Raw genomic sequence first — 14,131 nt, 5'->3', positions numbered from 1 at the left:
CCCCCCCCCCAGGCGGTCACAAAGCACCGAGCTGATCTCCCTGTGCTATGTGGTTGCTTCCCACTAGCTATCTACCTTACGTTTGATAGTGTATATATGTCCATGCCTCTCTGTTGCTTTGTCACAGCTTACCCTTCCCCCTCCCCATATCCTCAAGTCCATTCTCTAGTAGGTCTGCACCTTTATTCTTGTCTTACCCCTAGGTTCTTCATGACATTTTTTTCCCTTAAATTCCATATATATGTGTTAGCATACGGTATTTGTCTTTCTCTTTCTGACTTACTTCACTCCGTATGACAGACTCTAGGTCTATCCACTTCATTACAAATAGCTCAATTTCGTTTCTTTTTATGGCTGAGTAATATTCCATTGTATATATGTGCCACATCTTCTTTATCCATTCATCTGATGATGGACACTTAGGTTGTTTCCATTTCCGGGCTATTGTAAATAGAGCTGCAGTGAACATTTTGGTACATGACTCTTTTTGAATTATGGTTTTCTCACGGTATATGGCCAGTAGTGGGATTGCTTGGTCATATGGTAGTTCTCTTTGTAGTTTTCTAAGGAACTTCCATACTGTTCTCCATAGTGGCTGTACCAATTCACATTCCCACCAGCAGTGCAAGAGTGTTCCCTTTTCTCCACACCCTCTCCAGCATTTATTGTTTATAGATTTTTTGACTGGTGTGAGATGATATCTCATTGTAGTTTTGATTTGCATTTCTCTAATGATTAATGATGTTGAGCACAGAAACCTGTACTTGTCAGAGTCTTTTCCATGAATTCCTTGAAGATGAAACCCTTTTATAGGAACGTTTTTGCAAAAGCATCAGAGTACACGCAGAACTGTCTGTAAATGACAGAAGACTTAAAAATGACCACGGTTAAAGATTTGATGAAAGTTCATAATAATGCAATTGACAAGGAAATTTAGTTATTTCTGAGATATACATTTTAAAGTAGCAACTAGAATTATGACTTATAACATTATACCAGAACATATAAGATTTTTAGATATTTCATGGAATTAGACTCCACTCTTAATGGGAGAATCACAAAGTCACCTTGCAGGAGAGCTGGTGGAATGGAAGATATTTTGTGGCCGTTTCTGGGAAACACAACCTGTCAGAGAATCACAGCATCTCAAGGCTGAAACTGTGCCTAAAATTGGCCCTCAGGCATCCTTGGACAGTCACCTCAATCTCCTTTGCAATGTTCTGTCCCATGCTCACCTAGCCTCCATTGGTATGTGCTTGGTATGTGGTGCCTCCTGCCCAGTGGGGCAGCCCCTTCCACTTTGGAGCTGCTTGGACCTATAGACATTTGCTTCTTTGGTTGAGGTGCCATCTGTAGTCCTTGGTTTTCTCCCCTAATTCTCATATACTCTCTGTACTGTCGCCAGGGGCAGGTGCCTCTCTGTCCTTAACCACAGCTCAGTGGAGACAGCTTCCATGGACTCTTAAGTCCTCTCACAGCCTAGAATCCCAGCTTTACTAGCCCTTCCTCTGTATTCCACCCCCATCTCAGCCCTGATCCTTCAGAGACTGTTCAGGTTTGTCCATGAAGTAAATACCCTCTTGGGTGCCTCCCCAATCCCTCCTTTCTATTTTCCCACTGCCAGAGCTTTGATTTCATTTAAATGGTTTCTTTTCAGTCCTAGTGGGTGACCTTGATTAATGAGAACCATTGGGAATAATTCTATTCATCGTGCCAGACATTCATTTAAGAACAGGCATGCAACTCAAAGGAGACATAAAAGGATGATTGCTAGGGATTTCTGGGATTTTTTTCCCTAGAATGAATGGTAAGATGAGAAATTTGCGTTTTTTGCTTCTGACCCAGCTGTGATGACTGGAGCAGTGGCAGTCATCTTGGGAACCATAAGGACCTATCCAGTAAGGATAACTGAAAGAGAGAAAGAAGTTGAGTGTTTGGAGGATTTGTTGTACAAACAAATTGACCAGCCCTGAAATTGCTTAATTTCCAGACTCTTTTTTTACATGAGAGACTAAATATCCTTATAATTTAAACCATTTTTTCAATAAGTATTTAGTTCACAGCTAGGCATTCTTATAGCTGCAAGGAACACAGCAGGGAACAACATAAAAATCCCCCATAGGGCTGACGTTCGTGGCGGAGACAGCTGACAGGTGATTAAATGAATGATATGTTAAACATGGGGCTGAAACATTTCACTCTTCCTGGCACTTCTCTCTGCCCAGAAGCTGACCTGAATGGGAAGGCTCCCTTGTCTCATGACTTCCAGCTGAGTTCAGCCAAGGGGTTCCCCAGCAGGAGACCAGAGGTTGGAGAAGAGAGAAGTCAGAGTATTTCTTCCTCTGCTCCCTCCAAACCAGGCAAGGGGTTTGGCAGTGGATGTTCCTTATCAGAAGTCACAGTTCCAGCTCCTATTGAGCTTATATGTCACATGGCTCCACCTCTGAACAGGGTCCAGCAATCCTGCTCCCTGACACTTTACCTCCAACACTCCTTGATCCCCTAATCCTGCCCACACTCCCATCATTCGTCCTTCTTTGATCTCCTCCCTCTCCCAAGGGTGCAGCCTCTTCTGCCCGGACCCTGATAGATGTTGATGGTAAGTGCTACATAGAAAACTAATTCAAGGAGGGTCACAAGTACAGAGGAGAGGAACAGATTTAAAAGGCAGGCTGGGATAGGTCTCAGTGAGAAGGTGACACTTGAATAAAGATAGGAAGGAGTCATAGATATTTGGCGTGTAGGCACATTGCAGGCAGAGGGAGGAGCCTGTGCAAAGGCCCTGAGGTGGGCCTGGGCCTGAATGTTCAAGGAATATCAAGGCAAGTGGTGTGAACAGAACAGACATAATGAGAGGAAGAGAGGTGGAAGGTGAGGTCAGTGAAGCAAAAGGACAGAAGCTGTTAGTGCGCTGAAGTCACTATAGGACCCTGTACTTGTGTATTAGGGACCCCTGCAGGGGTGTGAGCAGAGAAGGGACAGGCACTGCTTGTGTGTTAACAGAATTGCCTGGCTGCTATGTGGGGAGAGCACTGAAGGGCCAGGCAGGAGCAGAGATTCCAGATAGAAGGTGACTGCTTGGACCGGGCAAGAAAAGATGGTGGCCATAGCAGCAGACGTGAGGTGTGGTTGAGTTCTGGGCATTCTCTGAATGTGGAGCAGCCAGCTTGCCAACAGAGCAGTTGTGGATAGAACTGTGAGATAGAAGGGTTAAAGACGACTTCAAGGTGTTTGGCCCAAGCACCTGGAAAGATGGAGCTGGTGTTGCTGATACTGGCAAGGCGGAGAAACAGGACTAGAAAAAGGATGCCAGGAGCTCCGTTCTATACACTTGAAGTTTGAGGTGTGCGCCAGGCTGTGTTTTGGCAGCCCTTGATGCACCACATCTCCTGGGGTTCACATGTCTGTGCAGTCCCTTCCCCTTGTGCCTGGATTGGGCCAGGGACCTGCTTGAACCCACTGAATGCAGCATAAGTGATAGGGGAGCCTGTTCCTGGCCTGGGTCTTGGGAAGGCCTGACACCTTCTGCTTTTGCACCCTTGGAAGCCAGCTACCATGTAAGAAGTTGGCCCACTCCCAGACCACCATGATATGGAGGAGACTGGGCAGCCACATAAAGAGGCTCCCGTGGGGGAAAAGCAGACATGGACAGTCCCAGCTGTGCCCCCAGCCAGCACCGGCACCAAATGCTCACAAGCGTGAGGCATTACACCGTGCAGTTATCCCAGCCGACAGCATGGGAAACCGAAGAATCATCCGGTTAACATACAGTACCAAGAGAAATAATAAACTGCTCTTTCAGGTCTAAAAAAAAAAAAGAAAGAAAGAAGAAAGATTTGGTGCGTTCATTCTCAACTGGAGGCAAATAAATGGGACTAAAATATTACTATTATCACTAATAAACTCTAGGCTAGAGAATGTAGCTTAGGAGTAAAAGACAAACAGGCTTCCAAGCTGGATGCTGTTTGGGCCGACTTACTTGTCCTGTCACAGACGCCCAGACGGGGGCAGGACTTCACTACGCTAGGGAGAAGATTCCTCCCCTAGACAAGCATCAGAGAATGCCAGCCCTCTGTGGGGAGCTACCTCCCATCCGGAAGTGATGAGAGTCTGAGGTGAGCATATAGATTACTTCCAAATTTATCAGTCAGATCAATTACACTGTCTCCTCTGGTGCAGAGTGAGGAAAAGGGCAGAAAATGGTCCTGAGTTTTACTAACTGAGCTCCATTCACAAAGTAAAAAACATCACGAGTGGGAAAGACGCTCCCCCCTCCCCCCTCCCCTACTGCTATAGATCGTCGTTCTTCCCTTGTCAGTTTTATCTACTACCTGTGCTATCCAATACAATAGCTACTAGCCGTGTGTATTAAAACTTAATTTAAGTTAAATACATTTAAAAATTCAGTTTCTCAGTCACGCTGGCCACATTTCAACTGTTCTGTAGCCACATGTGGCTAGTGGCTCCTATATCAGACAGTGCAGGTTTACATTAACACTGTCAAGGAAGGCTCTACGTGACAGTGCTAACATGAGATTTTTATCTTTTTCATCTTGTATCATCAGTGCCTGTAACCAGGCCTGACTCAGAGGCACTTAGAAATGTTTCTTGAATGAATATATGAAAATAGACTATTGTGATTTTGTTTTTCAAACCTGCTTCCCACTGTTGCATTCTAAGCAACAAGATATGAAAATGGAACACAGATATTTTTTTAAATAAGTCGGTTGAAGAATATGCATCATTTGATCTTATTTTTATTTAGAAATAATTGTTTGTATGCACATAGATATATATGTTTAAAAGCACAGGAAAAAGTCTTGAAAGATACACACCAGACTGCATTTACCATCTAATGGTTGAGATTGGGAAAGGGAAATGAGGAACTTTTTTACTTAAAAAACTTGTTATTAGGAAAATATATTACTTTAGAGTAAAAAAAAAAAGTAACATTAGGTAGTATGTTAATTTTCTTGGTATATTAAGAAAATCATGGCTATTCTTTCTTTTTAACATCTTTATTGGAGTATAATTGCTTTACAATGTTGTGTTAGTTTCTGCTGTATAACAAAGTGAATCAGCTATACATATACATATATCCCCATATCCCGTCCCTCTTGTGCCTCCCTCCCACCCTCCCTATCCCACCTCTCTATGTGGTCACAAGGCACCGAGCTGATCTCCCTGTGCTATGCGGCTGCTTCCCACTAGCTATCTATTTTACATTTGGTAGTGTATATATGTCAATGCCACTGTCTCACTTCATCCCAGTTTACCCTTCCCCTCCCCGTGTCCTCAAGTCCATTCTCTATGTCTGTATCTTTATTCCTGTCCTGCCCGTAGGTTCATCAGAGCCATTTATTTTTTAGATTCCATATATGTGTGTTAGCATATGGTATTTGTTTTTCTCTTTCTGACTTAACTTCACTCTGTATGACAGACTCTAGGTCCATCCACCTCACTACAAATAACTCAATTCATTTCTTTTTATGGCTGAGTAATATTCCATTGTATATATGTGCCACATCATCTTTATCCATTCATCTGTCGTTGGACACTTAGGTTGCTTCCATGTCCTGGCTATTGTAAATAGAGCTGCAGTGAACATTGTGGTACATGTCTCTTTTTGAATTATGGTTTTCTCAGGGTATATGCCCAGTAGTGGGATTGCTGGGTCGTATGGAAGTTCTATTTTTAGTTTTTTAAGGAACCTCCATACTGTTCTCCATAGTGGCTGTATCAATTTACATTCCCAGAAAATCATGGCTATTCTTAATATGAAATATTAATGAAAGGTAATTTTAAGAGTGAATAAAGTATTAAGAGTGTTGAGGTATAATGACAAATCACAGCCATTGGCCTGGTGAGTATTGTTTGCAAACCATGGAATCTGTTTCCTAAGGAGTGTACAGAGTAATGTTTTCTTTCCCAAAACATGGCTTCCTTGCTAAACTGCCGAGAAAGATAGGGCCAGATGGCACAGTTCTCATTTTTCTGTTATACCTCCTGACCCAGCAATATACTTTCTCCCACCTCTCCTTATAGAAATTACTTTTGTTCATTGCAGGAGCAGCCTTTACCCTGGGAATGTACCTAGTCACTGTGCCCGAATCAGAATACTGACACACTGACTGTGATCATCTTCCTGCTTTACTTTGCCTTACTTTGCCCCTTGTTTGGTGGTTTATGAGCTCACAGATGCTGGACCAGAATTCAGTACATAAAATAAAGACATTCTGTTTGACAAGGCCAAACCTAAATTGCTGAAGCAGGACATTAAAGCCTGAAGCAGTGCCTTAAAAAGGAACTAGTGCCATCTAACCCACACCAAAAGTCAACTTAGTTTCAAAATGAAGATCTTTAGAAATGCTACATGCCATAGCACTTTCTCAGCCTTTTTTTTTTTTCTGTCACTACAGGAATACTAAAACCGAATGAGAATGGCAGATAATACAGAAAGACATGTTTAATGATCAGTTCTGCTGTTTTATTTCATGCTCAGTTGATGGGAGAAAAGAATATTTTCATCCAGCTATTAAAATGAATGAATTTAAAGATATGAATATAATCACCCAGAAAAATGGCACTAACAAAATAGTTTTTAAAGTGAGGAGGATAGATTTCTTTGTAATTATTGTGTTCACTGACTATTATTCATTTTTAAATAATGATGGATTCTAAGCTCGGGTACACCACCATGAGGGTGATTCCATCCCTTAGGAGCTAATATTTGAAGAGGTTGAGCTGTTTAGTAAATTACTTCTTCTTAATGTTTCTTTCTGTTACTGTTTCTGTTTTTTAGACCCACTATGAAAATGGGGAATATATCATCAGGCAAGGTGCAAGAGGGGACACCTTCTTTATCATCAGCAAAGGAAAGGTAAGCCCTGGTAGCATGAGAGGGAGATGCACAAGGGGAGCCTGGGGTTCGTCAGCTACCCGTGGAGGAGCACGTGTGCAGGGTGTTGAGCTGTTTGAGGTTTTTTCTTTTCTGAAACTGATAAAGAAATATTTGAGAATGTATCTCCTGAAAATGTGGAAGAAGAAAGAAAAAGTATAACTTTGAAGACCAGCGAACAGCCTTTGTTCTAGAGTATAATAATCATGATGCTAGATGCCACTGGCATGTCTGCATAAATGGAAAATTTTCCATAATAATTAAAAAAGAGGAGACTAAGGTTGCTTAAAAAATCTTTAACAGAAAAAATAATCCATCCAGTCATTAGGAGCAGTAATATTGTAATAATTAAATATCTGGACTTTCAAATCAGATGGCCGAAGTTTGAATCCAGCTATGAAACTTCCTAGTTTTAGTACTCCCTAGGCGAGTTATTTAACACTCTGAGGCCAGTCAGGAAGTAAATATATTCATGTTTCATTGTATCTTCATAAATAAATATTTAATGGATACTAAGAAATTATTAGAAGTGGTTAAGTATAGGGGAAGGGGTAAATATAGGGTAGACAGGGACATAAATAAAAAATCATAATTTATTCCTTACATAATTTTAAAAAGTTTAATATTATAAATAATAATTTAAAAAAACCCGAATATGAAAATGAGAGAATTGGAAAATGAAGACATGTAGATTAATACTTTAATATTATATTGCTAAAAATACCTTAAATTCCTTTCAACAGTAAAGTCTTAATCATTTTTGCATTTAAGTGTCATTTCACTACGTGCAATGTATTTGAACTTATTTTGCTTTACAGTAAGTGATCCTTAAAAAGAAGTTATAAGTACTAAGTAAAGTAAAACACTAGGAAGGAAATGCAGGTACAAGGGGATTTATATGGCAGTTTTCACTTTTATAATTATCACTTTGAAAAAATAAGTAAATTTATTTCTTCTAATTTAACAAATATGACTGACTTTATGGCTCATGTAAAATAGGCAAGGGAGATTAACAGAGCCACAGTGAACAGGATATGTTGAAAGATTATAGATTTTGTTGGATCACATTTTAGAGAATTCTCTTTAGACTAATTGTGAATTTTAAATGTGCATATGTCAATGTTTACACTGGTGGCATATCCCACTAAAGGGAAGAAAATAATATTTATACTTTTTCATACCTGTTCTTTTGACTGATATCAGAAAGCCTGGGATAGAAATAGAAGTCAAGGGACTGGCTTCCTAAAAAGCAACATGAAATGACATCTGACCACAGTTATGGATAAAATTACACCTTGTATTTTCCAATGTTAGAGGATAAGAAATGTTAAGATTTTGAGGTTTATATATAAATTGTTAGAGCTTACCATTTATTGCTTTGTTCTTAATATCGACGGAAGAATCAGGGAAAACTGAAAATCCTAATGGATGTAAATTATTTGATTGGTCACAGGGGGGCTTTTTGCCCTGGCAATCCTAGATTTATTTTTTTATATTTTATTGCTAATTCTTTGCTCTCATGGAATGATATGTTTATCGATTAAGATGAATTTCTGACAGGCTTTTGTGGCTACCAAACTACTGCAAATTCCAGCACTGCCTAAAAGGTTGTGGTTTGTAACCAGTTTCAGCTGAACACAGGAGCATTAGTGGTGCTATTTTATGAGTTTTGTAATATGTATACATAGAAATAGCATGGATATTACACCAGAGGAACTGATTCCCTTGGCAGTATTTCAGACCACTGTAGGAATTCTGGGAGAGAAGTAGTAAGAATATATTGGAATTTTTTGACACATCCAAGATTTTTTTTTTTTTAAACCAGGCATAGATTTTTCCTAACCTTCTTTTTCAGGTCATACAACTTAGCTGCCATGATTCTTAATTATACTAATTATATAATAATATATGATTGATTTAGTATGTTAATTATATGAATTCTAATATTAATGTATTGGAGTTACTATATTAAGTTTTAAGAAGCAGAAGGTGAACACACTTAAGTCCCAATAGGAAGGAATAGAAAATGATAAGAGAATGAGAGTAGGTTCAGGTGAGCAGGCAAATAAGTTGTAGAATTGAAATTTTCTAAAATTATGTGTGTTGTTTTAGGTGTACAGATGTCACCTTGTTTTCATGTACATTTAAGAATTTATAAAGGATAACTCTGACAAAGATATTTTCTTTGTTACCACCAACCTGGCTTTTCCTTAGAAAATGTGAGACAGAGACACACAACAGGGGCTGTACAACTACAGATGGATTTCCCCTTGTTCAAGTTCATTTATTTAAGAGTAAAACAGTTTTTATTTTTCTATAAAGCACATTCACACAAAGAGAAAAGCATTATAAAATAAACTTGGAAATATTTGTTTTTTCCCCATTAAACCTATACAAACTGATTTTTCTAAAACTTGGGCAGAATGCTTCAGTGATGTCTAGAGTACCTAGTTCTGCCTCAGGTAGAAGCTGAGTTAGTTCTTTATACTTTAATCAGTCCATTCCAATTGCCTGGAAACCTGACTTGTTCCCCCCAACAGTGAACCATAAAGCACTCAAGGATTCATAATTAAGCATGAAAAATATCTCTGATAAAACTTTATGCCTATGTCCCTCTAGTTGTGTTGCATCAAAAAAAAAATGTCTCCATAAATAAGTGGAACCATAATTGAACAGGATTGGTCAACAAAATTTCAGAGTTTCAATAATAATTCAAAGGCATTTTGATTTTCTGATTCTATTCAACTTATCTTGTATGCTACCATTAGAAAAAAATATTTCAAAAATTCTTGTTCATTAAATTCCACTTAAAACCACATGGCTTTGCTTAGAAGTCACAAGGGGTTAAGCATGTTGGTTAAACAAATGGGCTTAACACAATATTCAGTGTTGCTGAATATGGGAAGTACGCTCTTATGGAAATTTTGTTTGTGTGTGACATTATATATATATATATATATATATATATATATAAATATCAGAGTGAAACATGAATCATTTCATTTCAAGAACGAACATGCACATTATCCCCACTTCTGTTCACTGTGTAACCAAACACCCCAACCATTGCAGTCAGTCAAGAAAAAGATATAATGTTTGGAAATGAAGAAATAAACAGTAATTATTTACAGGTGGTATGATTTTAGTTTGAGCTTTTTATGTAGACAGATAAATTATTAAAATTAATATAAGCTTAGCTGGATCAGCATTGTTCAGTACTTTTTCCTCTGTTGATGGAACTATTCTATATCTTCACAACCTAACATGGTAGCCATTAGTCTCAAGTCACTAAATTAAAATTAACTAAATTAAATAAAACAAAATATTCAGCTTCTCAGTAGCCACATCCTGTCAGAATGGCTATTATCAACATGTCTACAAATAACAAATGCTCGCAAGGAGAAAAGGGAACCCTTGCACACTGTTGGTTGGAGTGTAAATTGGTGCAACCACTGTGGAAAACAGTATCGAGGTTCAAAAAACTAAAAATAGAACTACCATATGAAAGCAATTCTACTCCTGGGTATATATCCAAAAAAAACCAAAACTTTAATTCACAAAGATATATGCACCCCAATGTTCATAGCAGAATTACTTATAATTGCCGAGACATGTAAACAACCTAAGCGTTCATCAACAGATGAATGGATAAAGAAGATGTATTGTGTGTGTATATATATATTTATGTACACACACACACACAATGGAATACTACTCAGCCATAAAAAAGAATGAAATTTTGCCATAAGTCAGACAGAGAAAGATAAATACTGTATGATATCATATGTGGAATCTAAAAAATACAACAAGCTAGTGAATGTAACAAAAAAGAAGCAGACTCACAGATATAGAGAACAAGCTAGTAGTTACAAGTCGGGGGTGGGCAATGTAGGGGAGGGGGAGTGGGAGGTACAAACCATTGGGTGTAAGATAGACTGAAGGATGTATTGTACAACACAGGGAATATAGCCAGTATTTTGTAATAACTGTAAATGGAAAGTAACCTTTAAAAATTGTATAAGAAATTTTTAAATGATAAAAAAGGACACTAGAATGAAGAGCAAAAGACAAAAATGGCTAAAACATTTGAAAGGAAGAAGAATATATTGGTGAGAATTACTTCAGTAGATATAAAGATTTATTATAAGGTAAAGAAGAAAATGTCTTAATTCTACTAAGAACTAGATAAATATATCAGAATAAGAGAATAGTGAGCTCAAATAAAGGTCCAAGATCTATGGGAACTGGAGTTAGGAGAGCATGGGCAATACATATTCCAAAACAATTAGTTATCCATAGGGAGATATATGAAATTGGATCCTGACCTCACACTGTACAAATAAGGTCAATTCCAGACCTAAATGCAAAAGAAAAAATTAGAAAAAAAATCAAAAGACAATTAGGAGAATACTTCTGTCATGTTGGGATAGGAAAAATTTTATTAAATGAGAATTTTAAAGTACAAACAATAAGCGATAATGTGGTTACATATGATTACATCGAAATTAAAAGCTTTGGCAAGACATCATAAATACAGTCAAAAGCTAAACTACCGTCTTATGAATCAATAAAAAAAATTAATTCAATAGAAAAATAGGCAAAAAAATCACAAAAAAGAAATACAACTTGCCCATAAAATAATATGAAAAATACCCTACTTTTATTAATAATCAGAGAAATGCCATATAATATTGACCTTTTTGGGGCAAAAAATCAAAGTCTGACAATATCAAGTGTTGATGACAATATAGTATAATATGAACTTTCATCCACCGATGGTAGAAATATAACTTGGTGTGACATCTTTGTACCAAGACTGAGTCAATACCTAGTAAAATTGAAGATGCGTATACTTTATAACCTTGGTTTTTATTTGTAAGTTTTGATCCGAGTGAAACACCCATGGACACCACAAAACATGCAAAAATGTTCATAAGTAATGTTAATAGTGCAACAGACTAGTATATAACAACAATAAACCTGGAGGAAGCCCACATTTACATATAGAGAAGAATCAATGAACTATATAATATTCATATAATGGCATATTATACAAACAGGAAATGAACTACAGCTACATATATTAACATGGATGAACTGGATAAATCTCAAATACAATGCTGATCAAAAGAAACAAGTTGAAGGATACGTGTGGTGTGATATTATTTATATAAAGTTTAAAACCAGGAAAATATATGGTATTTATGCATGGAATGAGGTGCATGTGAGTGCACGTACACACACTCATTAAAGTAGAAGTACCAGAAAGAGAATCACGAACATAAGATTCACCAGAGATGTTTTGGGGGACGGGAGTGGACACATGGTGAGAGAGATTCTAATTCATTCCTGTGTTGCACAAAAGGTTCAGTTGTCAAACCAGACTCAGGGGAGTCATAGGTCTGAACCACCCTGAATTTAAGTAATGACTAAAGGAATGCAGGCAAACATCAAGCTCAGAAAAATATTCTTTCCCTGTACATGCCCCAAACTATCAGATACAGCTCCTAAAAGTGTTTTTCTGCATTAGGGAACATTTGTGTTTTGTTTTTTTTTTTTGGAATAACAGGGCAATTTTTGAGCAATGTGTGTAGAACATTGTTTGAAAAGGGAGATGCTTTGATTTGGAAACTCCTCATTTTTATAATCTATTACACAGGTAGGAAAATGCTCACCTGACAACCCTATTCTCCAGCTGGGTCTGCCCCACAAATCTCTGATTTCCATGTTTCTTTACAACAAACATCGCTTTGTTTATAAAACCTGTTGAATCTGTACTAAAACATTTTATTTTGTTTTTGAATTATTTTTGGTTAAACATGTTGGTTGAGCACATTGATATTGTTTATTGAAGATTTTGGTATTAAAGATCAATTTTATGTGTCCCATTTAAAATATCTAATTTCTATTTTGATTCTTAATTTAAAAAATTATGTATATATATATAATTTTAAAAATAGTTCCAAATCTTAAAATTACAATACCATGCATATATTTTATAGAAAAATTAACATATAGAAAGGTAAAAGGATTATACAAATAAACACCTTCTCTTTTATTTACCTGGAACTAAAAGTAGTTAAAGTTCTAAATAGCATTTTATGTCAACAAGAGCAATGGTAGAGATTTGGGATAATTACAATCAAATGCATGGAATTTCTGAAGTAGGAAGTGAGAGAAATGGAACAAAGGGGAAAATAAGGAAAAAAGAACCAACTTTGGGGGGCACTCAGAATTAAGAGGATGCTTTTCATTGATGTTCTCATTTAATTCACACATAGAGCACAAGTACATCCATATGAGATATCCCTCCCATTTTTCAGGCAAGATGGTGGGGTAATGGGTTCAAATAGACTAAATATTACCTTTAAGCTCCATAGCTAGTTCCCTTCCACAGCATTGTGGATCATAAAGTACTTTATGGTGTAGGTGAAAAGACTATGTATACAGGTCAAGGTTAGAGAAGCTATATCTGTATATATAACTTTTTCTACCTTGAATTTTCTTTTTTAGAATTAAAGATGCAAATGTCCATGACTGGTGTCGGTGCATATTTAGAATGGTTCATTATATATATAAAGAAAAACTGGAAACTACAACTTTAAAGGAGAACTTTTATTCTTGCTCTTTGAGCTGCTTGTTTTTTCACATATATGAACTATAGGAGATAGATTTTTCCTCATATTTATCATATAAGCAGAATGTGATTTATTCCATAGGTGACCTGTTTTTTGTGTCTTTTACTGCATTTCAGTAACATATTTTTTAAGAACATTTCAAAACCCACCCAAATTTCTCCATGGCTTACGTAAATCTGCCATTTTGAGTTTATAATCTTTTTTGTTACCCAAATGGCAAATGTACAGTTATATGTATCCCTATATCTAATTTGAATTAATGAGCTTAACTTATAGTTAAATTAATCATTGACTTTTTTTTGTCAGCCAGGAGGACTGACAGAAGTAATTTTGTTGAGTTGTCTCATTGTGCAGATAAGAAAACTGAGGCTCAGAAATGAAACAGTGTATCAGTGTTTGTCAAAGGTTGGTCTGTAGAACATTTGCATCTAAATCACCCACATTAATCTTTTGAAATGCAGATTTCCAAAACCCATTCAATCAAAACCTCAGGAATAAGAGTTAAGTAATCTTTACTTTAAACAAGACTGCATGCCCCCTCTCCCCACCACACACACACACACACACACACACACACACACACACACACACACAC

General features: G+C 37.2%; 1 protein-coding gene across 2 annotated transcripts in view; it reads left to right on the top strand.

Annotated features, from left to right (window-relative positions):
• Positions 1 to 14,131, top strand: part of PRKG1 (protein kinase cGMP-dependent 1) — a 1,179,082-nt gene that overhangs the window by 966,253 nt on the left and 198,698 nt on the right. For both annotated transcript variants that reach the window (XM_029244879.1, XM_029244880.1), the window contains exon 6: positions 6,803 to 6,880. In XM_029244879.1, coding sequence (XP_029100712.1) covers positions 6,803 to 6,880 — 78 coding nt within the window. The remainder of the gene's footprint in view (positions 1 to 6,802; positions 6,881 to 14,131) is intronic.

The sequence above is a fragment of the Monodon monoceros genome, unplaced genomic scaffold, assembly GCF_005190385.1.
Source record: "Monodon monoceros isolate NGI ecotype Baffin Bay Population unplaced genomic scaffold, NGI_Narwhal_1 Super_Scaffold_4, whole genome shotgun sequence".
Classification (NCBI taxonomy): Eukaryota; Metazoa; Chordata; class Mammalia; order Artiodactyla; family Monodontidae; genus Monodon; species Monodon monoceros.
Note: the sequence above shows the minus strand (reverse complement) of the source record. Positions and strands in the feature narration are given on the sequence as shown.